General features: G+C 38.8%; 1 protein-coding gene across 2 annotated transcripts; it reads left to right on the forward strand.

Moving 5' to 3' along the window:
- The first annotated feature begins 226 nt into the window (after window positions 1-226).
- LOC122741566 (E2F associated phosphoprotein) lies at window positions 227-23,832 on the forward strand. Of its 2 annotated transcripts, none has more exons than XM_043985188.1 (6): window positions 227-410; window positions 6,516-6,697; window positions 9,163-9,255; window positions 12,072-12,192; window positions 16,071-16,181; window positions 23,316-23,832. In XM_043985188.1, the coding sequence occupies exons 1-6, from the start codon at window positions 337-339 to the stop codon at window positions 23,584-23,586; spliced, it is 852 nt and encodes a 283-aa protein (XP_043841123.1). In that variant the 5' UTR covers window positions 227-336; the 3' UTR covers window positions 23,587-23,832. The 2 variants fall into 2 exon arrangements, with proteins under 2 accessions (XP_043841123.1, XP_043841124.1); XM_043985189.1 differs by having other exon boundaries at window positions 9,175-9,255.
- Window positions 23,833-24,530: the final 698 nt, after the last annotated feature.

Consider the following 24,530-nt stretch of genomic DNA (forward strand, 5'->3'; position numbering starts at 1 on the left):
AGCCCAAAGCTTCTTAAAGTGTAAGTCGCAACAGTAACTGAATGTGAGGCGGAAAAATTTTGGCAATAGTAAAAGGCTATGTATACCTATTTTATATACTTTTATACCCAGGGGTCGCGTAAACATTTCTCGGGAGAAAAGGGGTCGGACAGCGTCGGAAATTTTAGAAACGCTGGCCTTGCCTAGTCTCCGAGCCCTCTCTTCCCCTGGGAGTTACCTACGCAGGCGCAGTGTAACAAGGAAGCGGAAGTGCTTGCTGTTGCCATTATAAAATACAACTGCAATCTGGTGGCTTTGTGGATTCGTTCAGACGCGCTGTCCCGGGTCCAGCTCGCCATGAACCGGCTTTCTGAAGATGATGATCCTTATGTAGTTGAAGAACCCAGCGACGATGAACCAGTTTTGAGCAGGTAGGCCAGGCGCGGGGCTTGCTCAGGTTAGGCAGGACGTCCCAGACTTCCCCACTGGGGGAACACTGGGTTGGCTTTTCTAGTGTCTGTCTCGGGCCCCGGAGTGGCCCGAAATAGAGCACAAAGGCAGATGGAAGCTTGATGTTAGGAAACCATTCTCATTAAAGCCTTTCAAGAAAGAAAGGGAGCGCCCCCCCCTTCTTGGAGGTCTTCCGGCAGGGGCCGGAAGTACACTGAGCTGGGATCTGGGGCTAGTTCCTGAGGAATAGCCACTGAAACTCCCACTAACGAGTGGGCGGGGCCTCCGGGGCTTAGAATTTGTAAAAAATATTGGGGACAAGTCGGGCGCACAACTAACAGGTGTCAACAAGCACCTACTATGCGCCAGTCAGTGTGCTAAGCGCTGGACGCAAAAGGGCAAGAGACAGTTCTGCTTTCAAGGAGCTCATGGTCGGGTCAGAATTGAAACAATGCTGTACAACTATATACAGGATAAACTGTATTAAGCATTAGGATGTGTATTACAAACTCTCATTTTTATTTTTTTAATGTAAATAGTATTTCATTTTTTAAATTACATGTAAAAAGTTTTCAACATTCGTTTTTAAAAAATAAACATTTTTATTTATAGTTTTGGATTCCAATTTTTATCCCTCTTTCCCTCCCTCCCCTCTCTCCTCCCTGAAGCGACAATCAGATATGCGTTATGTAAGATTATGTAAAACATTACAATATTTGTAATTTTGTACAAGAAAACTTGATTAAAAGGAAAAAAAATGAAAGAAAGTGAAAAATCGCATGCTTCAGTCTTTGGAGGTTTCATCAATAGTCCTTTGGGATTGTCTTGGATTATTGTATTGTTGTGAATAGTTAAGTCATTCACAGTTCTTCACCAAACAATATTGCTGTCTCTGTGTACAATATTCTCTACAATACATCATTTCATACATGTCTTTCCAGGCCCTTCTGAAGTCATCCTTCTTGTCATTTCTTATAGCACAATAATATTCCATCACCATCATATACCAGTTTGTTTAGCCATTCCCCAATTGATGGGCATTCCTTTGATTTCCAATTCTTTGCCACCACAGAAAGAACTGCTAGAAATATTTTTGTACAAATAGATCTTTTTCTCTTTTGGGGGATCAACATTCATTTTAAAATAAGACTTTGAATGCATATGAACTGACGTATAGTGAAGTGAGCAGAACTGGGAGGACATTGTACATAGTGACAGCAGTATTGTTCGATGAACAATTATGAATGACTTAAGTACTCTCATCAATATAATGATCCAAGACAATCCCAAGGGACTAAGCATACTATCCACCCCCATAGAAAGAACTGTTAAAAAGAGCACTTGTGGATTGTACATATATAACCTGGTTCATGCCTTGTGGAGCGGGGAAGAACAGGAGGGAGGGAGAAAAATTTGGAGCTCTAAATCTTATGAAAATGAATGTTGAAAACTACCTTTACATGTAACTGGAAAAAATAAAATAAATGTTTGTTGTAGAAGAAAAATAAATAAGAAAGAGAGAAAGAGAGAAAGAAAGAAAGAAAGAAAGAAAGAAAGAAAGAAAGAAAGAAAGAGAGGGGGAGAGAGAGAGAGAGAGAGAGAGAGAGAGAGAGAGAGAGAGAGAGAGAGAGAGAGAGAGAGAGAGGGAGGGAGGGAGGGAGGGAGGGAGAGGGGGAGGGAGGCTTTGAGTTCCAAACTTTTCTCCCTTCCTCCTCCCCAAGACGGCAAGCAATCTGATATAGGTTATACATGTGCAATCATGTTAAACATATTTCCATATTAGTCTTGTAAAAGAACAAACAAAACAAAAGGAAACACACATACACACATACAAGACATTGAAAATAGTATCTGCATTCAGACTCCATAGTTCTTTCTCTTGGTATGGATAACATTTTCCATCATGGGTTTTTTGGAATTGTCGTGGTTCATTGTATTAGAAGATCTAAGTCAGTCATAGTTGGCACAATGTTGCTGTTACTGTGTGTTATGTTCCCCTGGTTCTCCTCACTTCACTCAGATCTTTTCATATAAGTCTTTCCAGGTTTTAGAAGAGTCTTCTTTTAGCTGGGACTTGGAGGAAAGCAGGAAGCAGAGATGAGAAAAGAGTGTATATACCAGGCATAGGGGATAGCCAGTAAAAATACACAGAACTGGGAAATGGAGTGCTGTGTGAGGCAGGGAGAACTCAGTATTATTGAATATGAGTATGTGGTGGGGACTGGAAAAGTAGAAGTGGGCCAGTTTTTAAAGGGCTTTGAATGCCAAACAGAGGATTTTGTAGCTGACTTTGAAGGTGATTGGGAGAGTGGCAACATGCCAGATTTGTGCTTTACAAAGGTATGTTTGTCAGCTGAGTGGAGGATGCACTAGAGTGGGGAAAGATTTGTGGGTTTTTCAGTAGTCCAGGCATGAGATGATTAGGAAGGGAATAATCATTTATATAGCTCCTACGTGCCAGGCACCGTGCCTTACAAATATTGCCTCATTTGATCCTCACCGAAACCCTGAAAGGTGGGTAACTGTTGTTATCCTCATTTTACAGTTGAGGAAACTGAGGCAAAACAGGTTAAATGACTTGCCATGGGTAACACATCTAGTAAGTGTCTGTCTAGATTTGAAGTAAGCTTACTGACTCCAAAAGTTCAGTCATATTTTTATGTAAGGAGCTAAAAAGGGCAATATAGTTAAAAGATGGGAGACTGGATGTGGAATGTTATACATATTTTCAGAACCAGTGCATGCCACTGTGCTCTATGTCTTTCTTTTTTTCGGGGCAATGGGGGCGCTTTAAAGCACTGGCCCTGGATTCAGAAGGACCTGAGTCCAAATCCGGCCCCAGACACTTGACACTAGCTGTGTGACCCTGGGCAAGTCACTTAACCCTCTCATTGCCCCGCCCTACCCCCCCAAAAAAGTTGATAAGTAATACTGAAAGGGTATTGTGTGTGTATCAATGAACATATATAGCACTTTATGGTTTGCAAAGCATTTTTACATATTTTATCTCACTTGATCCACACAATAGTCTGTTATTATTATCCTTGCTTTACTGATAAATTAACTGAGGCTGAGAGAAGTTGAGCGACTAGCCCAGGGTCACACAGCTATTAAATGTATGAGGCAGAATTTGAACTTAGATCTTCCTGACACTAAGTCCAGTACTCTATCACTTTGCCATTTAGCTGGCATAAACATAAAGGACATCAAAAACACGCTTTTTTTTTTTTTTGAGGCAGATTTGTAGAGTAGACACTAGTAGACTTAGAGTCAGGTGCCTATTTCATTACTGACATATTGTGTTCACTCTCACTTGTCCTTAGTCCCTTGCACTACTCTGTAAAAGAGAGATGATACTGGCTGCACTTTCTACCTCACCAGACCCTTAAAAGGCTCAATTAACAAGCAATTAAGTGCCTACCATGTATATTATGTTGGGTGCTGGGTATACAAAGACAAGGAGCTTTCATTGAGGAGCTTACATTGATGAAATTAAATATGTTTGCAGAAGTGCTTTGAAAACTGAACCCCAATATAAATAAATGTAAGAGAGAAATAAGTGTATCAAAAAAGAAATGTATCAGAAATTTCAGGTCTCACTTCTCCAGTTCTCCTAGCCCTCCCCACCAAAATTTGGAGACTCTAGATTCTATACTCTAGAAGACAGAGGCAAAGAACCTGGATGATGCACATGTTAATTAAATATCCCCTAATAATTGATTTAATTATGAACAAAATTTTGTAGAAAAGAATTTTGACATTTAATTTCTTCTTGAAAACTGATCTTGGGGGTGGCTAGGTGGTGCAGTGGATAAAGCACTGGCCCTGGATTCAGGAGTACCTGAGTTCAAATCCAGCCTCAGACACTTGACACTTACTAGCTGTGTGACCCTGGGCAAGTAACTTAACTTCCATTGCCCCGTGCAAAAAAAGGAAAAAAGAAAATTGATCTCATTTGCTTTAACATCGCTTTAAGTTTATGAGGCTGGTTGGGGAAACCTCAGCAGAGAGAATAAAGAGAAGTAACTTGATTGAAATTAAATTCTTTCAATTGCTACTTTCTCTTAGTTTTCCTCCTATACTCTTCAGTCTTACTCTTTGGATCTTCATCCAGGCCATGTCCATTGTAGATGGGTGACTCATAGTACTTAATCCTAAACCCTCTTCTCTTTTCCCTCCATACTGTTTTACTTAGCTCTCATGGATTCAATCATCATCTCTATGCTGATGATTCTCAAATCTAACCTTTCTGCTAATCTCCAGTCTCCAACTGTCTATTGGATCTCTCTAACTGGATGTCTTATCTTAAACTCAACATGGCCCAAATTGAACTCACCCCCTCTCTTACCTGGCCCAGCCCTATCTCCTTCCAAAGTTCTCTATTTCTGTTGAGGGTACCACTATTCTTCTCCCCTAAGTTGGCAAACTAGGTGTCATCCTTTACTCATTATCTCTCACCTCTGTTCCCCATATCCAGTCTATTGCCTGCCTGTTACACCTTTACATCATTTGAATACCCTCTGATATGGCCACTGCCCTAGTATAGACCCTCATTTCCTTATTCCTGTACTATTTATTGAAGAGCTTGCTGATTGGTCTGTTTGCCACAAGACTTTCTCTCTTCCAGTCCTTCCTCCAATCAACCACCAAAGTGCTTTTCCTAAATTGCTAGTCTGACCATACCATCTCATTAAACTCTAGTCACTCCTAATCATCTTCAGTATCCAGTATAAAATTCTCTCTTGTTAAAAGCTCTTTATAACACAATGTACATTCCCACTTTTCCAGTCTTCTTATCCCTTACACACCCCACATATTCTTCTGTCAAGTGACACTGGCCTCCTTACTGTTCCTCAGAAAAAGATGTTCAGTCTCCCAAGTCTATGCATTTTCTTTTTTAAAATTTAAATAATGTATTTTTTTTCCAGTTACATGTAAAGTTAGTACTCAACTTTTGTTTATACAAGCTTTCCAATTTCAGATTTTTCTCCCTCCCTCCCCTCCCTCCTTCCCCCTCCCCTAGACAGCAGGTAATCTGATATAGGTTTTATATATATATGTATATGTATATGTATATATATATATAAAACATTAAACATATTTCTGCATTAGTCATGTTATAAGAGAAAAATCAGAGCAATGAGGAAAAACCTCAAAATAGAAAAACAACAGCACCAAAACCAAAAGAAATAGTATGGTTCAATCAACATCTATACTCCACAGTTCTTTTTTTTTTTTTCTTCCTGGATTTGGAGATCCTCTTCCCTCATGAGTTCCCTGGAACTCTTCTGTACCATTGCATGGGTGAGAAGAATATAGTCCATCACAGTAGATCAACACACAATGTTGATGATACTGTGTACAATGTTCTTCTGGTTCTGCTCATCTCACTCATCATCAGCCCACGCAAGACCCTCCAGGTTTCTCTGAACTTCTTCTGCCCATTGTTTCGTACGGCACAATAGTATTCCATTACATTCATATACCACAACTTGTCCAGCCATTCCCCAATTGATGGGCATCCCCATAACTTCCAATTCCTTGCCACCACATAAAGAGCAGCTATAAATATTTTTGTACATGTGGGTCCTTTTCCCCTTTCCATAATCTCTTTGGGAAAAAGACCCAAAAGTGGTATTGCTGGGTCAAAGGGTATGCACAAGTCTATGCATTTTCACTGGCTGGCCCATATGCTCTCCTTCTTCATCTCCACCTCTTTGCTTCCTTCAAGTCCTGGCTAGAATCTGACTTTTTACAGGAAGCCTTTCCTAAAGCCTTAATTCTAGTGCTATCTATCTCTTTGTTGATTATTTCTTATTTATTCTGTACATAGCTTATTTGTACATATTTATAGTCTCCACCATTAGTTTGTGAGCTCCTTGAGATCAAGAATTGTCTTATACCTTTCTTTTTATTTCTACATAGTAAATGATTAATAAAGGCTTATAGACTGATTGCCTTGTTTCCTCTGCCACTGTGCCTTTAAAAACTGTAAGCTCTACTAACAAATAAGTATACTCATATACTAATTGTCTGTCTTTAAATGTTAGTTGTCTATCTTTAAATTGTCTATTTTTAAATATTAGTTCTGAAGATGAAGTAGATGTGCTTTTACATGGCACTCCTGACCAAAAGCGAAAACTTATCAGAGAATGTCTTACTGGTGAAAGTGAATCATCCAGTGAAGATGAATTTGAAAAAGAAATGGAAGCTGAATTAAATTCTACCATAAAAACAATGGAAGATAAGTTGTCATCACTAGAAACAGGTAAATCTTCAATTCAGTATTTTAAACATTTAGGTTATTCTAAAAATTTAGTTTAAAGAGCTGAGTCAGATTTTTTCCCCCCAGAGACTTCTGAGGTTTGGCATTCATTACCCACAGAAGTTTTGCTTGTGTTGTTGCTAGGATACAAGTCTATGATATTATGTATTTATTTATTTATTTTAAATTTGATTTTATTATTTTCCAGTTATGTATTACATATAAGGATAGTTTTCAACATTTGTTTACACTGGATTTTTAGTTCTAAATTTTACTTCCCCCCCTTCCCTCCTTCCTCCCCAAGACAGAAAGCAGTCTGATATAGGTTGTATATGTACAGTCATATCAAACATATTTCTACATTAGTCATCTTCTGAAAGAAGAATCAGCACAAGGGAAAAACCTCAAACAAGAAGAAAAAAAAAACTAGTCCAAAATTAGAAACAGTCTGCATTCATAATTCACAGTTCTTTTTTTTTGGATGTTGAGAATATTATCTATCATGAGTTCTTTGAAACTGTAAAAAAAATTAATAACAATCTAATCTAATCTAAAAATTGTAACTGTGGGCTATATGAAAAATTATAAGTTTAGAAAAATTATAATTGGGTCATAAGTCCCATCTGGGTCGCCATTCATATGTGGAAATATTTTAACTGACTAGCTGGGCCCTAATCTGACTGGGGTGCCTAATCTAACTGGAGGACTAATCTGGGTCTGGGGGCTTTTGACTGGCTGGCTCTCTCACTGCTATTAATTTAATATGGGCTGATTTGTTAGGGCCTTTTAAAAATTTCTCCACACTGCTCCACTCCCAAATTGATAAGCAAAAGATTAAGAAGCCTCTTAACTAAATAATCAAAGCAGGGTTTATTTATAAAAATAAATGTAGGGGGCAGCTAGGTGGCACAGTGGATGGAGTGCCGGCCCTGGAGTCAGGAGGACCTGAGTTCAAATTCGGCCTCAGACACTTAACACTTACTAGCTGTGTGACCCTGGGCAAGTCACTTAACCCCCCTTGCCTCACCCAAAATAAATAAATAAATGTAAGAGATAAGAAATGCAAAGTTATCCAAGATCTGACTGCTTTCTGCCCATCTCTCCCTCCTGCCACTGCTTGTGCATACTCTGTCAGTCCGCCTCAGCATCTCTAGTGTCCCTTTCTCACTGACCTCTCAGCGTCTCAAGTCCTCTGGCATCCTTCTCTCTGTCCATCCTCTTCTCTCTACCTTCTAACTAGAAAGCCCTTCCTCTAACTCCTCTGTGCTGACTGCCCCAGTCAGCATCTCTAATGTCTGTATCCTAGCCCTTTTTTTCTTTCTCCAATCCTCTGGAGTCCTTCTGCCTCCTTGCTCTTAGCTTTTTCTCCATCTCCTGTCAGCCCCTCTTTTCACAAAGCCTCAGTCTCCTTAGCGTCCTTGTAGCAACCTCCCTGTCTGTCTTCTCCAACCTCTCTTTCTCCAACCTCCTTGTGCTGATCACTCCCCAGTATATATCTCCCTTCTCTCCCCTCAAACCTCGGGCTCCCTGCGCCCCCACACACACCAAGTTAATCTGCCTGCTGCAGCCGGGCTGGGGCTGTCCTGTGTGTACCACACCCAGGGCTCCAGGGGCCTGTGACCCCTGTGCTGCTCGCCTGGGACCTCTGCACCAGCTAAGAGCCCATGTCTGTCTGACCTGGCATCCTGTAAAGCCCATGGGGCTTTTTGGCTCAGCTGAAGCGGAGGGGGAGGGGCACCAGCCCCTCTTACACAGAAAAAACCCCTGAGGGCCTAAAGCTTTTTAATCTCAGCCCAAAGGCAGGGTCCCCAAATCACAATAAATTTCTACAAAGCTGTTTTGGATTGTTTCACTGTTGAGAAGAGCCAAGTCTATCCCCATTGTTCATCACACAATGTTGCTGTTACTGTGTACAGTGCTCTCCTGGTTCTGCTCCTCTCAGTCAGCATATGATATTATTTACTTGCTAGACTCTGTGTTGATATAGGGATGGGATAATGTTGGGAAGAGAGAAAAAGAAAAACTCAGAAATACCTCTAGGATTAAGTTGTATAAGGAAGATTCGAAGATTTACCATACTTGATTACTTTATTTTTCCCCTCATTAAAATTTTTTCTGCATTTTGTATAGCCCTTGAAAAACAAGGACTTTTTCCTTTTCTTTTTTGAGTTAACAGCCCTGTGAATTTTGACAGTTGACTCTCTAACATTGACCCCAAATTGGGCCAAGGAGGTATCATTTTGTTACTAAATCCTTAGATAAAATGTAACCCAGACAGGTATCAAGTTAGTTAGGTATCAAAATCTTACTTGTATTGTAGGAGGAGTTTGTTAGGATCCCTTCTTTCCCTATTTTTCACAAACAGTTTATGTGATTGGATTATTCTTTGAATGTTGGATAGATCCATGCATGTGTGGTAGTGTATGTTGTTTGTTTTTTGTCTCCTGGCTTTTCATTTTTAAAAACAGGTTCTTCCTTAGGAACTGTGAAAACTTCAATGGTTCTGCCAAAGTATTATGATAACATATATTCTGATTCTGATTCTGAGGATGAAGACACAGGTAAGGACTGTATAATACTCTTCTAGCAAGATAGTTTCCTTTTCCTTTTGAGAAACAAAAAAGGTTAGCTAGTTAGTATTATCTTGATGAAACTGATTTTAAGTAGCTGCAAGACATTGAAGGCACCTAGATGGCAGAGTGGATAGAATGCCTCACCTAGAGTCAGGAAGACTCATCTTCCTGTGTTCAAATTTGGCCTCAGACACTTACTAACTGTGTGACTCTGGGCAAGTCACTTCACCCTGTTTGCCTTAGTTTCCTCTGTAAAATGAGCTGGAGAAGGAAATGGCAAACCGCTTCAGTATCTTTGCCAAGAAAACCCCAAATGGGGTCACAAAGAGTTGGACACAACTGAAAATGACTGACCAAAAAATGAAGGAGGTAAAGGTATTGATATTGTTTTAGTCTTATAGTTTCATCATTTTTACTTGGTCAGGTTTTATAGCTGTCATCATTTCCTACCAGCTTCCCTTTCTCTTAACTAGATTTTATGGAAGACATTCAAGGGTAAACATGATCACATACTCTAATTTTAGTTCTTTCAATGTTTAACATTTTTTTTGAGTTCCAAATTCTATCTATCTCTACTTTCCTTTCCCCCTCCCTGAGACAATAAGCAATGTTATATATAGGTTATAAATAAACAATTATGTAAAACACCTTTATCTCTTTTAATTCTTTTTTTTTTTGCCTGTTCTTTGTTTTTTTGGGTTTTTTGGCAGGGCAGTGAAGGTTAAGTGACTTGCCCAGTGTCACACAGCTAGTAAGTCTCAAGTGTCTGTAAGGGGCTAAAATTCTAGCTATACTATTTAAATTCTGATGAGTGGTCACCAATAAATTATAAGCTTTAGCAAGAGTATTTAAGTGTTTAAAGAGCATTAGGATCAGAGAGAAAGGTAAAAATCTAAGTATTCCTAAGAGACCCCATCATCCGACCCACCATGGCGAGGTCAGGAACCATAAGAGGAAAAAGCCCTCTCCCAGCATCCACTTCCTGTTTCGTGTCCTCCCAGAAATGGGAGTCCCCTCAAGTTGATTGGCTGGTAGTCTTTTTTTTTATTATTTTTTTTATTTTTTGATGAGGCAATTGGGGTTAAGTGACTTGCCCAGGGTCACACAGCTAGTATGTATTAAGTGTCTGAGGTCAGATTTGAACTCAGGTACTCCTGAATCCATTGCTGGTGCTTTATCCACTGCGCCACCTAGCTGCCCCAGCTGGTAGTCTTGATAGACAGTACCCACGAGCAAACGTCACTTCCTGACACCAAGGACCTTGACCCGATGGCTTTGCCCTCAGAGGCCTTCTCCTCATGGTGGAGCTTTCCTACAGTAAGTCTCCAGCAGGTAGCATCATTTCAATCGTTACCTGTCTGAGGCTGGATTTGAACTCAGGTCCTCCTGAATCCAGGGCTGGTGCTTTATCCACTGCGCCACCTAGCTGCCCCCATATCTTATAATTCTTTCTTTGTTTTTTTTAGTGAGGCACTTGGGGTTAAATGACTTGCCCAGGGTCACACAGCTAGTAAGTGTTAAGTGTCTGAGGCCAGATTTGAACTCAGGTACTTCTAACTCCAGGGCTGGTGCTCTAGCCACTGCTCTACCTAGCTGCCCCTCCATATCTTATAATTCTTAAAGAAATGTAGTTAATTACATTAGAATAAATATCTAAAGAATTCATATGATGAAAATATAAAATTTACTCTTTTTCTCATTAATTGTATGTTTACTATCTTAGCTATATTTAGATGCATTGAGTATCAAGAAAAATAGTGAAATTAATTCCTATTAGAATATTCTTTACAGATCAAACCAAAAGTTTTCAGTTGTATATTCTAAAATTATTTTCATTATAAACTTACCTTTCAGAAAAAGTAACAAAATAAAAATATAAAATAAAGAGTTAAGGTCCTGTGCTAAAGTAGAAGCAACAGACAAGCAAAAACAAAAAAAAACCAACCACAGTCTTTTTTCTGTAACTATTTTATGGTCTTTCAGAAGTTCTGCCTTTGGCCCTGTTTTCTTCCTTCCTTCCTTTCATTCAGTACTACCTCATATTCTGTTTTTCCATGTATATCTCATATTTATCATTTTTATGACACCATAATTTTTTACCTCACTATATGACAATTCAGCCTCAATTATTGGGCATAGAGGTTATTTATAGTATTTCATTATAGCAGTGATGAATGTTTTTATATACATAGACTCATTACAGTTTTTTTTTTGTTTGTTTGGTTTTTTTTTTAGTGAGGCAATTGGGGTTAAGTGACTTGCCCAGGGTCACACAGCTAAGTGTCTGAGGCCGGATTTGAACTCAGGTACTCCTGACTTCAGGGCCGGTGCTCTATCCACTGTGCCACCTAGCTGCCCCGACTCATTACAGTTTTAAAAATTTTATCTCTAGTAATTGTGAAATCACTGGATCAAATTTTTCACATTTTGAGTCATTTAAACATGAGAATTGAAGGAAACTTTAGGCCCAGAGAAACGAAGTAATTTGCCTAGGATGTCATATTGAATGAGTAACTCAGCATTTAAAACATTATTGGGATTTTTGTGGAGAGTTTTGTGTTGGCATGTGGATTTATCCCTTGTTCCATATGATTTTAAATATATTTATTAGCTGAATAAGAACTTGGGGCTGAGCCAGGTTGGGAGTTAAGAGGTATTTTTCCTTTTTTTTTTTTTCATTTTTAAAGAAAATACATAAACAGGAAAAAAACATAAAGAAAATGTTTAGCATAGAAAATTCTTTATTCTGTGTTAAAAGGACATGACTTTGAAATAATATTAAGGCAATTCCTTTATGCTTTCAGTAATATCACAAGTGAACAAGAAGAAAAAACAGCAGTGTCAGATGCCAACAAATGATGAATTATTATATGATCCTGAAAAAGACAGTAGAGATCAGGCCTGGGTGGATGCACAAAGAAGAGGGTAAGAATTTTAAACAAAAAAAGAAATTATGCTAGAACACTGAGGGAGAAAGTTAAAATAATTATCTCAGCTAAGTGCCTTAAGATCAGTGGAAAGTGAAAGTATACTTCATCCTTATTTATTTATTTATTTATTTTGCAGGGCAATGAGGGTTAAGTGACTTGCTCAGGGTCACACAGTAAGTGTCAAGTGTCTGAGGTCAGATTTGAACTCAGGTCCTCCTGAATCCAGAGCTGGTGTCACCTAGCTGCCCCACACTTTATTTTTTATTTTTATTTTTTTTGCCGGGCAGTGGGGATTAAGTGACTTGCCCAGGGTCACACAGCTAGTAAGTGTCAAGTGTCTGAGGCCGGATTTGAACTCAGGTACTCCTGAATCCAGGGCCGGTGATTTATCCACTGTGCCATCTAGCCACCCCCCCACACTTTATTTTTAAAATAAATGTTTGAAATTGTTGAGTTTAGTCCAACATGTGATTGATTCATAATAGGTTTTTTCCCACCAGATTTAAAAAAATAATATTTGAAAGTTTCTCAGTCTCACACATATATAGAACCTAGAACATTAATCTAGAAGCAATTATTTATATAAGGCAAATTGTTGTTTTCTAGCTTTTTATTTCCCAATGTCTTTATGTTCTCCTTTGGATCCCCATGATGGCCTCTGATCATAATTGACTCTTCTCCTTAAACCCCCAATACCCTGTCATTTTCCACAATACTTCTTAAATTTATCCTTTCCTCTTCATTCTTATAGTTCTAGTTCTTTTTGCTTTAGCTGGACTTATAGTGGGGAAGATCTGAGTTCAAATCCTGTCTTAGTCACTTACTTAGCTATCTGACTCTGGGCAAGTCAACCTCTCTTAGTCCATTAAATGAGAATAATAATGGTACGTACCTCACTGGATTGTTGTGAGGATCAAATGAAGATAGCATATATAAAACATTTTGCAAATCCTAAAGTGCTATGTAAATGCTTGCTATCGGTCAATTAATAATTAAGTCTGTTTATTTTGGGACAGATATTAAATATAAAGAGTAGACTGGATAGCATTTGAGAAATTCGGTGTGCTTTCAGTATTTCTCAAGATTTTTCCCCCTTCCTTCAACCCCCTTTTTTCTTGGGGGATAGGTATTAGATTTGTGGTTTCATCAATGAAGGAAAATAATGGTGAGGAGATTCCTATCAATGAAGATCAATTGTTTTGTGATTTATCATCTTAAAGATTTGCCTAGGAACTCTGAGATTGACATAACTTTTAGGTACCATTTATTCACTGATGATTCCATGTTAAGAATCATACAACACTGTGATTTCTGAAAAGTCAAAATAGTGAATGATCCACAGGGAAAGAGGGAGATAACATGGTGGGGCTAACCAGCCTCCAACAAAATGTTAATGATAATGGTAGCTCTCCTGAGTGCTAAGCTAGTACTCATGAAATGTTAAAAGACCTGGGGTGATCCTCAGTTCCATGTGGAATTTAGAATGACATAAGAATTATCTAAGATGAGAAAGCATAGAGGAATTGTGAACTTTACTGGTGAGGTGAAGTCACATTAATGAGATCGTAGATTCTTCAAAGTATTGAATAATTTTTGTGAAAAATTGCAAGAACATTATTGACTGACATTTTCAACTTACTGGAGTTTGTGCTGCACTAACATATGTTAGTTTCACAAACATTTCACAGACGTGACATTGTATAGTAAGATATTTCATTTTAGTTGCCCAGATTTTAGTAAAAAATGGGAGATTGGTAATATTGGAATACAGACTCTGAATACGTAAATCTTCAGTTATATAAGTTTATGCTCTTATTGCAAATGCAGAAGAAGCATATAGTAAGCACTGTGCTAGGTGCTGGGGATACAAAAAGAGGCCAAAGATAGTCTCTGCCTTCAAGGAGCTTACATCCTCATGGGGGAGACAACATGTAAATAAACATATACATAGCAAGCTATATGTAGCATAAATCAGAAATAATTAAGAGTGGTTAGGGAAGGCTCCTTGTAGAAGGTGAAATTTTAGTTAGAACTTAACGGAAGCCAGGGAGGTCAGTAGGTGAAGTTGAGGAAGGAGAGTGTTCCAGGAATGGGAGATAGCCAGAGAAAAGAGATGGAGTATCTTGCTGGGAGTACAGCCAGGAGGCCACTCTCAGTGAATCAAAGAATATGAGTTGGGGATTAAGGTGTAAGAAGACTGGAAAGGTAGGAGGGGGCTGAATTATAAAAGGCCAAAGCCTTTATATATTTATATATATATAAATGTTAAACAGCATTTTCTATTTGTTCCTGGAGGCACTAGAGTTTGAGCCACTGGAGTTCGAGAGAGAGAGAATGGAAATGGGAATGAGAAAGAAAATGTGTATGGTTGGGTTGGGGTGATCAGACATGGTTTTAGGAAAATAGCTTTAGTGACTAAATGGAGAATGGATTGGAGTGGAGCAGGCACTCGAGGCAGAGCAGACCCACCTAGCCTGCACCTAAATAGTGGTGGTATCAGGAGAGAAGGGTGTGTATTTGAGAAATGCTGCAAAAGTGAAATTGACATTTGGATATGAAATGTGAGAGAAAATCAGGAATGCGGGTTGACTTCTTAGGTATTGAGCCTAAGAAACTGGAAAGATGGTGTTGTTCTCTACAGTAATAGGGAATAAGAGGTTATGATTTAGCGGGAAAGATAATGAGTTCTGTTTTGGACATATTGAGTTTAAGCTGTCTACTGGAAATCCAGTTTGGAATGCTTAAAAAGCAGTTGGAGAGGTAAGATTGGAGGCCAGCATACAGATTGGGCAGAGTAAGTAGATTTGAGAATCCTCCACATAGAGATAAAATTAAATCTAAGGGGGGCAGCTAGGTGGCGCAGTGGATAGAGCACTGGCCCTGGATTCAGGAGGACCTGAGTTCAAATCCGGCCTCAGACACTTGACGCTTACTAGCTATGTGACCCTGGGCAAGTCACTCAACCCCAATTGCCTCATCAAAAAAAAAAAAAATTAAATCTAAGGAAGTAGTATAGAGGGAGAAGAGAAGTGGACTCAGGACTCAACCTTGAGGGAACTATGGTTAGAGGGCATAATCTGGAGGAGGATCCAGCAGAACCAGGAGAGAGTGGTGTCTTGGGGAAAAAACAAAAAGAAGAAAATATCAAGGAGGTGAGAGTGAGCAGCAGTGTCAGAAAATGAAGATTGAGAAAGGACCATTGGATTTAGTAACTTTGGAGAAATCAGTTTCAGTAGAATTACATAAACCAGATTGTAAGGGGTAAAGAAGAGAGTGAGAAGAATATAAAGGCACCCTTTATAGACAGCTGTAATGGGCAAAAGAGATATAGGGTGACAGTTAATAGGGATAGAAGGATCAAGTAATGTTTTTTTTAGGATGAGGAGATATTGGCATGTTTGTAGGCAATAGGAAACGAGTCACTAGGGAGGGAGAGATTGAAAATAAGTAAGAGTGGTGATGGCAGAGGGGGTAGTCTATTGGAGGAGATGGGATGGAATAGGTTCACTTGAATAAGAAAGGTTAGCCTTGGTAAGGAATAATGCTACTTCATGTGAAACAGAGGTGGAGGAGAAAGTGGCAGAAAGTACTTTAGAACCTCCATGAGTGAAGTTATTATAGTCTATATGTTTTCCTATTTCTTTTTTTTTTTGCAAGGCAATGAGGGTTAAGGGACTTGCCCAGGGTCACACAGCTAGTAAGTGTCAAGTGTCTGAGGCCGGCTTTGAACTCAGGTCCTCCTGAATTCAGGGCCAGTGCTTTATTCACTGCGCCACCTAGCTGCCCCTGTATTTTTTCATATAATATAAATATAGTTTAGCTATACATCTTAATGTTATAATAATCTTTATTTTTTCACTTTTCGTGTAATAGATACCATTGTTTTGGAAAGCAACTCTCTCACCAACAACAGGCTGTTCCAAATAGTGATGCTGTCTTGAATTGCCCTGCCTGCATGACTACACTGTGCCTTGACTGCCAGAGGTAATGAATAAAAAGGGAGATATTGGTGGATTTTATTTTTAAACAGAAGTAAGTTTTATATTTGGGGCAGGTAGGTGGCACAGTAGATGAAGGGCTAGGCCTGGAACCAGTAAGCCCTGAGTTCAGAATTGGCTTTAGACACTTAATAGCTTTGTGATTCTGGTCAAATCACTTAACCCTGTTTGTCCCAGTTTCTTTCATATGTAAAATGAACTAGAGAAGGAAATGGCAAACCACTATAGTATCTTTGCCAAGAAAATCCCAGATGGTGTTGTAGAATTGGATATGTGTGTCTGTGTGTATAGAAAATTTAGATAATTTAGATTTAGATTTCCATAAATTCCTTGAGGTCAGAGACAGTTCATGCAAACTCAGAAAATCTTTTAAAAATGTTATTAATAAATATTTTTTCTCTGTGACCTGTGTTTCTAAATGTATCCCTCTCCCTCCTTTCTGTCCCCTCATAATCCTTTATAATAAAAAGTAAATACAAGTGACAGGAAAAAACAGTTCAACAAAACTAACCAACCTATCAAAAACTTAATGTTTCCCAGTCATAGGACCCCACCTCTGCAAAAGAAGCCAAGGGAGATGCCTTCTCAATATTTGAGGGGGATGGGGTCAAGCTTTGTCATTATAATTTTGCAGCATTTAATTTCAGTCGTTTTGTCGTTTTTTCCATTTATCACTGTATATGTTGTTTTCCTGGTTCTGCTTGCTTTGTATCAGTTCACATATATCTTTCCATGCTTCTCTGAATTGATCATATTATTTCTTATAACACAGCAGTAGTGTATCATATTCCAATTCTCTTACCTTCATGTAGCACAACTTGTTTATCCTTTCCCCATTTGTGGTAGGAGTAGTACCTTAACCCCTCCCTCTATTCAGGTTATACTAGCTTTTCTGTGAAAGGTATTAATATATTCTTCAAGATTTGGTTGGCTCACAATATTGATGTCACTTCCTCATGTCCTGAATACAAAGCAGCCAGTAGGACTTCAGGCAGGGAGGGACTTAGAGGTTTGACCAATGAATCAAGATGGATACAGACAAGGAAACTTTGATCATATGATTCAACTCAAGTTTCTTCAACACCCACCCTTGTTTGAATATCTTTCTTCTTCCGTGGCTAAGTAAATCTCCCTTTTTCAACTGTTAAGTGACCCACTGTAAGTTACTCATTTTGTTTCACCATTAAACCTAAACTGTGAGGGGGCTGACCTGAGCCAGGCCCAGAACATGGCAGTTGGAATAGTCTTACCATACTTGGGAACATAAATTGAGTTCTTGGATTGGGCAGTGTCCCCTACAGAGGAGGACATTTATTCTTCTGGTGGTACTTTTGGTAATGCCAAAAGGCAGTTTCTTAATATGAGGTACTCCCAATCCTGGAAAACTAGAGAGTAAACTAACTGTCTGGAGCCATTCAGTAAGAAGAGAACTATATGAGTATCATCGGTATCCTTAAGAACTGTACCTTAAAAGATAATTGCTGTAAACTGTTTTAGGCTCTTCAGGTTTGTGGATCTTCAAGTCTGTCAGCCTCTTCCAAGTTCTGCTTCAGAACTCAGTTTACCTTCAAAGCAGTTCAGAAGGACTCAGTTTTGGAGGATGAAGAAAGATATGTTTTTCTTCATTAGAAAAGGACAAATTCAAAGGAACTAATGCTTAGGCCACAACTAGGTGGTGCATTGGATAGAGTACCTGAACTGAAGTCAGGAAGACTCCTCTTCATGAGTTCAAATCCATCCTCAAACACTTACTTACTAACTCTTTGTGACCCTGGGCAAATCACTTAAGCCTCTTTGCTTCAGTTCCTCATCTGTAAAATGAGCTGGAGAAATGGTAAACTACTCCAGTATCTTTGCCAAAAAAACCCAAATGGGCTCATGAAGAGCTGGACACAACTAAAAAACAACTCAATAACAACAACAGTTCTTGGGCCTTGCTGGGAATGGATCACTTTGGAATAGGTGCTAATGGTCATAGGCCTCCTAGAAAAAGGATCCTCTTAGCTTTAAGGGAGTCATGCAAAACATCTTCACGTTAGCCATGCCCAAAAGACAATACATTCCTCGAAAGCACATCATAACTGTATTTCACATCATGGGCTATAAGTAAACCCTATTCTCTAACACTTATCTTTTACCCCCCCCCCAAATTAACTTTTTTTCCAATTAATAAAAGATCCATTTTCTCTTCCTCTCACCTTCCCCCAGTCTGTCACCCTTACCTCTCCAATTAAAAATAGAAAAAAATAAAATCTTGTAACAAATAGTCATAGTCAAATAAAACATCCACACAGTGGCCTAGTCCAAAAATGTTTATCTCATTTTGTACCTTGAGTCCATTACCTCTTTCTGTCAGGAAGTGGGTAACATGTTCATCATAGGTCCTATGAATATATGGTTGATCATTGCTTTGATCAGAATTCTTAAGTCTTTAAAAGATGGTTTTCTTTAAGTGCTGTTGATATTATAGAAACTGTTTTGCTGGTTTTGCTCACTTCACTTTGTATTACTCAGGTTTTTTCTGAAATCACATCTTTTGTCATTCTTGCTGTATTACATTCACATATAATAATTTGTTCACTCATCCCTTAATTGATCAACATCCCCATAGATTCCTCTCCTCTTGTCTCCTCTCAACAGGGAAAAACAATTGGGAAGTTGAGAAAGAGTAAAAGAAAGGAGAAAGGCTATGAGAAGAGGGAGGAGATATTTCCCTGTTGGATTTAATTAATTTCCATACTGAGACACTGTGTGGGTGTGGGTGTGTGTGGGTATGTGTGGGTATGTGTGTGTGTTCAGCCCTTATCTATTTTAGATGAAAGTGAGACTCATCCCCCTTGAACCTCCCATCCCTTGCTCTCTGTCAAACTTTAATTATGAGAAGCACCAAGTTCCATTCCCTTCCTCCTTTCTTTAATAATGTGTTACTTTTGCCCTTCTTTCTCTTTCCCCTCTTAAATCCTCAGAAAAAGAACAATCCACTGTTTTTCTTAGGTAACTCCTTCATTATCTTTTGAAGATATTAATGTTTCAAAGGAACAGTATCTTCTTACTCTTAGTTCTACATCATCATATAACTCCTTATTGCTCAAATAAGTTTACTTTTCTAGGTTTTTCTTGGCTCTTGTTTTTGCATTTCAAATTTCCTACTCAGCTTTGCGTTTTTCATCAGAAATGGTTAAAAGTACTCTCCTCTACCAAAGCACCATTCCCCCCAACCCCTGTTCCAGGATTATACTCAGTTTTGCAGGGTAAGTTATTTTTTTTTTGTTATTATAAGCTCATATCTTTTACATTTTAGAATATCATAGTATAGACTATACTATTATTTATAGTAGAAACTGCCAGGTTTTTTTTTTTTTTTTGTGAGGCAGTTGGGGTTAAGTGACTTGCCCATAGTCACACAGCTAGTGTTAAGTGTCTGAGATCGGATTTGAACTCAGGTCTTCCTGAATCCAGGGCTGGTGCTCTATCCACTGTACCACCTAGCTTCCCCGGGGCAATTTTCATTAACAGTTTATTAAACACAGTGGTGAGGCTTTTTTTCTTTTCTTTTTAAAAATTTTTTTTTTTGGGGGCAGCTAGGTGGCACAGTGGATAGAGCACCGGCCCTGGAGTCAGGAGGACCTGAGTTCAAATCCGGCCTCAGACACTTAACACTTCCTAGCTGTGTGACCCCGGGCAAGTCACTTAACCCCAATTGCCTCACTTAAAAAAGGTCTTCCTGACTCCAGGGCTGGTGCTCTATCCACTGCGCCACCTAGCTGCCCCAGTGGTGAGGCTTTAAAAATTAAAAAAAAATTTTTTTTTCAATCAGCAAAAATCTTCCTCCAACCTTCAACCCAACCTCATTGAGAATGAGAAGAAAACAAAACATCTATAATGAACTTATATAATCAAACAAAACAGATTTCTACATTGGCCACATTTAAAAAAAATGTGTCTCATTTTGTACTCTGAGTCTATCACATCTCTATCAGGAAGTGGATAGCATGTTTCACCTTTGGAATCATGGTGGTTCATTAGACTGCTCAAGAGTTTTTTATTTCAGAGTTATTTGCCTTTACCATATTGATGTCACTGTATAAATTGTTCTCTTGGTTCTGTTCACCTTGTATCACTTGAGATCTTCTCAGGCTTCTTGGAAACCACTCCCTTCATCATTTCTTAAAGCGCATAGCATTCCATCACATTTATATACCATAACTTGTTCAGACATCCTCAGTTGGTGGACACCCCTTCTGATTCCTGTTCTTTGCTGCCTCAGAAAGTTAAAAATATTTTTGTACATCCTTAGAGTTTGTTTTGTTTAGCAATAAACTCTTCCCTAATCTATCCTCCCTCTAATTCCTTCTCCCCTTTCCCTCCTATTTCTCTGTTGAGTGAAATGTATTTCTGTACCAACTTTGGGTTGTGAGATAATATTCCCTAATCTTCCTTTCCCTGCCCCCTCCCATGTATTCTTCCCTTCTTTCTATTTTTCTTTTTTCTCTTAACATCATTAAGACACAGAATCATTCCCAGACTTTTTTTTTTTTTTTTTGCGGGACACTGGGGGTTAAGTGACTTGCCCAGGGTCACAGAGCTAGTAAGTGTCAAGTGTCTGAGGCCGGATTTGAACTCAGGTACGCCTGAATCCAAGGCCAGTGCTTTATCCACTGCGCCACCTAGCTGCCCCCAGACTTCTTTTTTACCCCTGATGATGATAGGGTCCAGAAGGGACAAATATATCATCTTTTCATGTTTGAATATAAATAAGTAAGTAATTTATCCTTGTTTAGTCCTTTATGGTTTTTAATTCATGTTTACCTTCTTATGTGTCTCTGACTTTAAAGTATCTTCACAGCTCTGGTCTTTTCATTAGAAATGCATGGGGGGCGGCTAGGTGGCGCAGTGGATAAAGCACCGGCCCTGGATTCAGGAGTTCCTGAGTTCAAATCCGGCCTCAGACACTTGACACTTACTGGCTGTGTGACCCTGGGCAAGTCACTTAACCCCATTGCCCCATAAAAAAAAAAAAAGAAAGAAAAAAAAGAAATGCATGGAAGTTGGGGGCAGCTAGGTGGCACAGCGGATAAAGCAGCGGCCCTGAATTCAGGAGGACCTGAGTTCAAATCCGGCCTCAGACACTTGACACTTACTAGCTCTGTGACCCTGGGCAAGTCACTTAACCCTCATTGATCTGCAAAGAAGAGGGAGAGGGGGGAGGACTATTAAAAAGAAAAACAGAAATGCATGGAAGCTCTCTGTTTCATTAAAGGTTCATTTCCCCCAGCCCCCCTTATGATTATATTCATTTTTACTGGGTAAGTAATTCTTGGCTGTAAGCCTATATATCTTTTGCGTTCTGGAATGTGGTATTCCAAGTTTTTTGCTTCTCTATTATAGAGGAGTGTATGATCCTGACCATGGCTCCTCAGTGCCTGAATTGTTTCTTTTTAGCTGCTTGAAGTATTTTTTTTTCCCCCTTTGACCTGAAGCTCTTCGTTTAGCATTTGGTTGTAATGGTCCTGGGAGTTTTCATTTGGCACTTTCTTTCAGGAAATAACCAGTGGCGTCTATTTCTACTTTGCTGCCTGATACTAGGAAATCAGGGAACTTTTCTTATAATATTTTTTTTCTTTTTCTTTTTTTTCCTTTTTTAGTGAGACAGTTGGAGTTAAGTGACTTGCCCAGGGTCACACAGCTAGTAAGTGTTAAGTGTTTGAGGCCAGATTTGAACTCAGGTACTCCTGACTCCGGGGCCGGTGCTTTATCCACTGCGCCACCTAGCTGCCCCTTCTTATAATATTTTTAAAAATTTGAAGTCTAGGTCCTTTTTGGGCATGGCATTCAGGTGGTCCTGCAATTCTTAAATTTTTTTTTTCTCCTCAGTCTATTTTCCAAGTCATTTATGTTTTCTGTGAGATAATCTATATTTTTCAGTCTATTGACTCTGTGTGTGTGTGTGTGTGTGTGTGTGTGTGTGTAGAGTTTTAGTGTCTAAATGTGCCACAGTGTTTTCAGATAACTGTTTATAAATTATAGTATGTGAAACATCAACTTTGGCTGAGGCAAAACACACTTTGCACATATAAAAATTATCCCCAGTACATATTTCCTTTTCCCAATTTCTAAGTGAAGGGATTACAGGTCTCTTCCTTCAGACTGAGGGAGGTGATGGATGAGAAAAGAGGAAAAGCAGTGTGCCTGCCATCTACTTGCTTAGTTCCCACCTCTTAACCTGTAGTCAAGGCTCTTCCCCCATGACACTCATTTCTTGTTCAAGACTATATCTAGGTTGTTCTTAATTGAATTCAAGAAGTCCATGGTATTAAGGTAGTGCTCATTCAGCTTCACATTGCTTAGGCCATGGATGAAACCTGTGAGGTCCTTGGTGATAGCTTCACACTCTCCTGTCTCAACATATATCTTTTCCAGTCTTTAAATTTCATTAAGTCCTGATTACTACCCAGCTTCCCTCAATGCTCTAATCTTGTCCAGGCAAAGATGTTGACAATATGATTAGTGCTGATAAGTTGGCCATTCTGGTATTCTCAGTAATGGCAGGTGACAGTTCCATGGATGGGTCTCTGCCTCATTGGTCTTTCCATCTGTGCAGACCAGCACTGAGGTCATTAGGCCTAGGGAACCAAAGCCCTGGGAGGGCAATAAAAAGGTTTTAATGGGTTTGAAAAAACTCAGCAATTTATTTTTTGGAATAGAATGTATTGTCTAACTTCATCCTCATAACAACCCTTTTTGTTTGGTGGATACTATTTTTACCCCATTTGACAGATATGGAAATTGAGGCTTAGAGAGGTTAAGTGATTTACTCAAACTTACACAGCTAATAAGTATTTAAGGAAGTATTTGAATCTAGGTGTATTTGGATCCAAACCCAGCAGTAGATCTACCATGTCACATTCCCTACCCATCTATAAAAGAATAATACTAATAATTGTGATATTTATCTGATAGGGTTTTCATAACACTCAAATGGCAATTTATAAAGTACTTTGCAAAGTGCATCATAAATGCCAGGAGTTTGGGGGGGAGTTGATACTGGTCACATCCAGAATCCACCTTTTTTTAGATAAACATATATGTAACATTTAATTTCTTTTCCTCTTTCTCTTAGGCATGAATACTACAAAACTCAGTACAGAGCAATGTTTGTGATGAATTGTTCTGTCAACAAAGAGGAGGTTCTAAGATATAAAGGCTCAGTGAATCAGAAGAAAAGGCGGGGCCATAAGAAAATGAAGTCTGACGGTGAAGATTGCACAGTTCAAGCAGAGAATGAAGAACTGTACCACCCAGTAAAATGTACTGAATGTTCAACTGAAGTAGCAGTATTTGATAAGGATGAAATCTTCCATTTCTTCAATGTTTTAGCAAGCCATACATAAAAGCACAATTGACAATTTGCACATCAAAATATACTATATAAAATATAAAAGTATGTAGTCTTTTTGCTAGTTTGTACATTTAAGAATATCTAAAATTATCATTTGAGGACACATTTTTAATCTTGATAAGAAGTGTTTACTAACTTTCAGGCCAATTTGAATGCTAATTTGGCAATCACTGTATTTAGCAAGTAGCTTTATGTTTATTAGAACTCTCTAGAATAAACATTTTCCTGAATTACAGCAGTTCTTGTCCTCTATGAAATTATTTTTCCCATGCCCTTTATGTTACTAGAAGCAGTTGTGTTCATTAGTCGTAGGTTTTGCTAACAAATGTGTCACATTATAAAATCTGTCTGTTCTTTCTTAGAAAACTTTAGCCCAATTATCAGCAAAACAATAGAAAGTACAGTATCTGAAGATAGTGATAAATTTGGCTTTTGAAATTGTCATTGACAATTTCACAATTCACAATTTAACTGACAGCAGTTAAAACACTTATTATTAAAACTTATTAAGAGGCAGCTAGGTGGCACAGTGGATAGAGCACCTGGATTCAGGAGTACCTGAGTTCAAATCTGGCCTCAGACACTTAACACTTACTAGCTGTTTGACCCTGGGCAAGTCACTTAACCCCAATTGCCTCACTAAAAAAAAAAACAAAACTTATTAAAACACTTAGCAGCTTTTTAAACTTAATGAATTTGTTCATTAACTAGTTCATTCAAATAAACCCTTAAAATTTATAGATACTTGGGGTGGCTAGGTGGCACAGTGGATTAATCACCAGCCCTGGATTCAGGAGTACCTGAGTTCAAATCTGGCCTCAGACACTTGACATTTACTAGCTGTGTGACCCTGGGCAAGTCACTTAACCCCCATTGCCCCGCAAAAAACCAAACCAAAACAAAAAATTTATAGATACTTGTCCACCTTGTATGTAA

The sequence above is a fragment of the Dromiciops gliroides genome, chromosome 2, assembly GCF_019393635.1.
Source record: "Dromiciops gliroides isolate mDroGli1 chromosome 2, mDroGli1.pri, whole genome shotgun sequence".
Taxonomy (NCBI): Eukaryota; Metazoa; Chordata; class Mammalia; order Microbiotheria; family Microbiotheriidae; genus Dromiciops; species Dromiciops gliroides.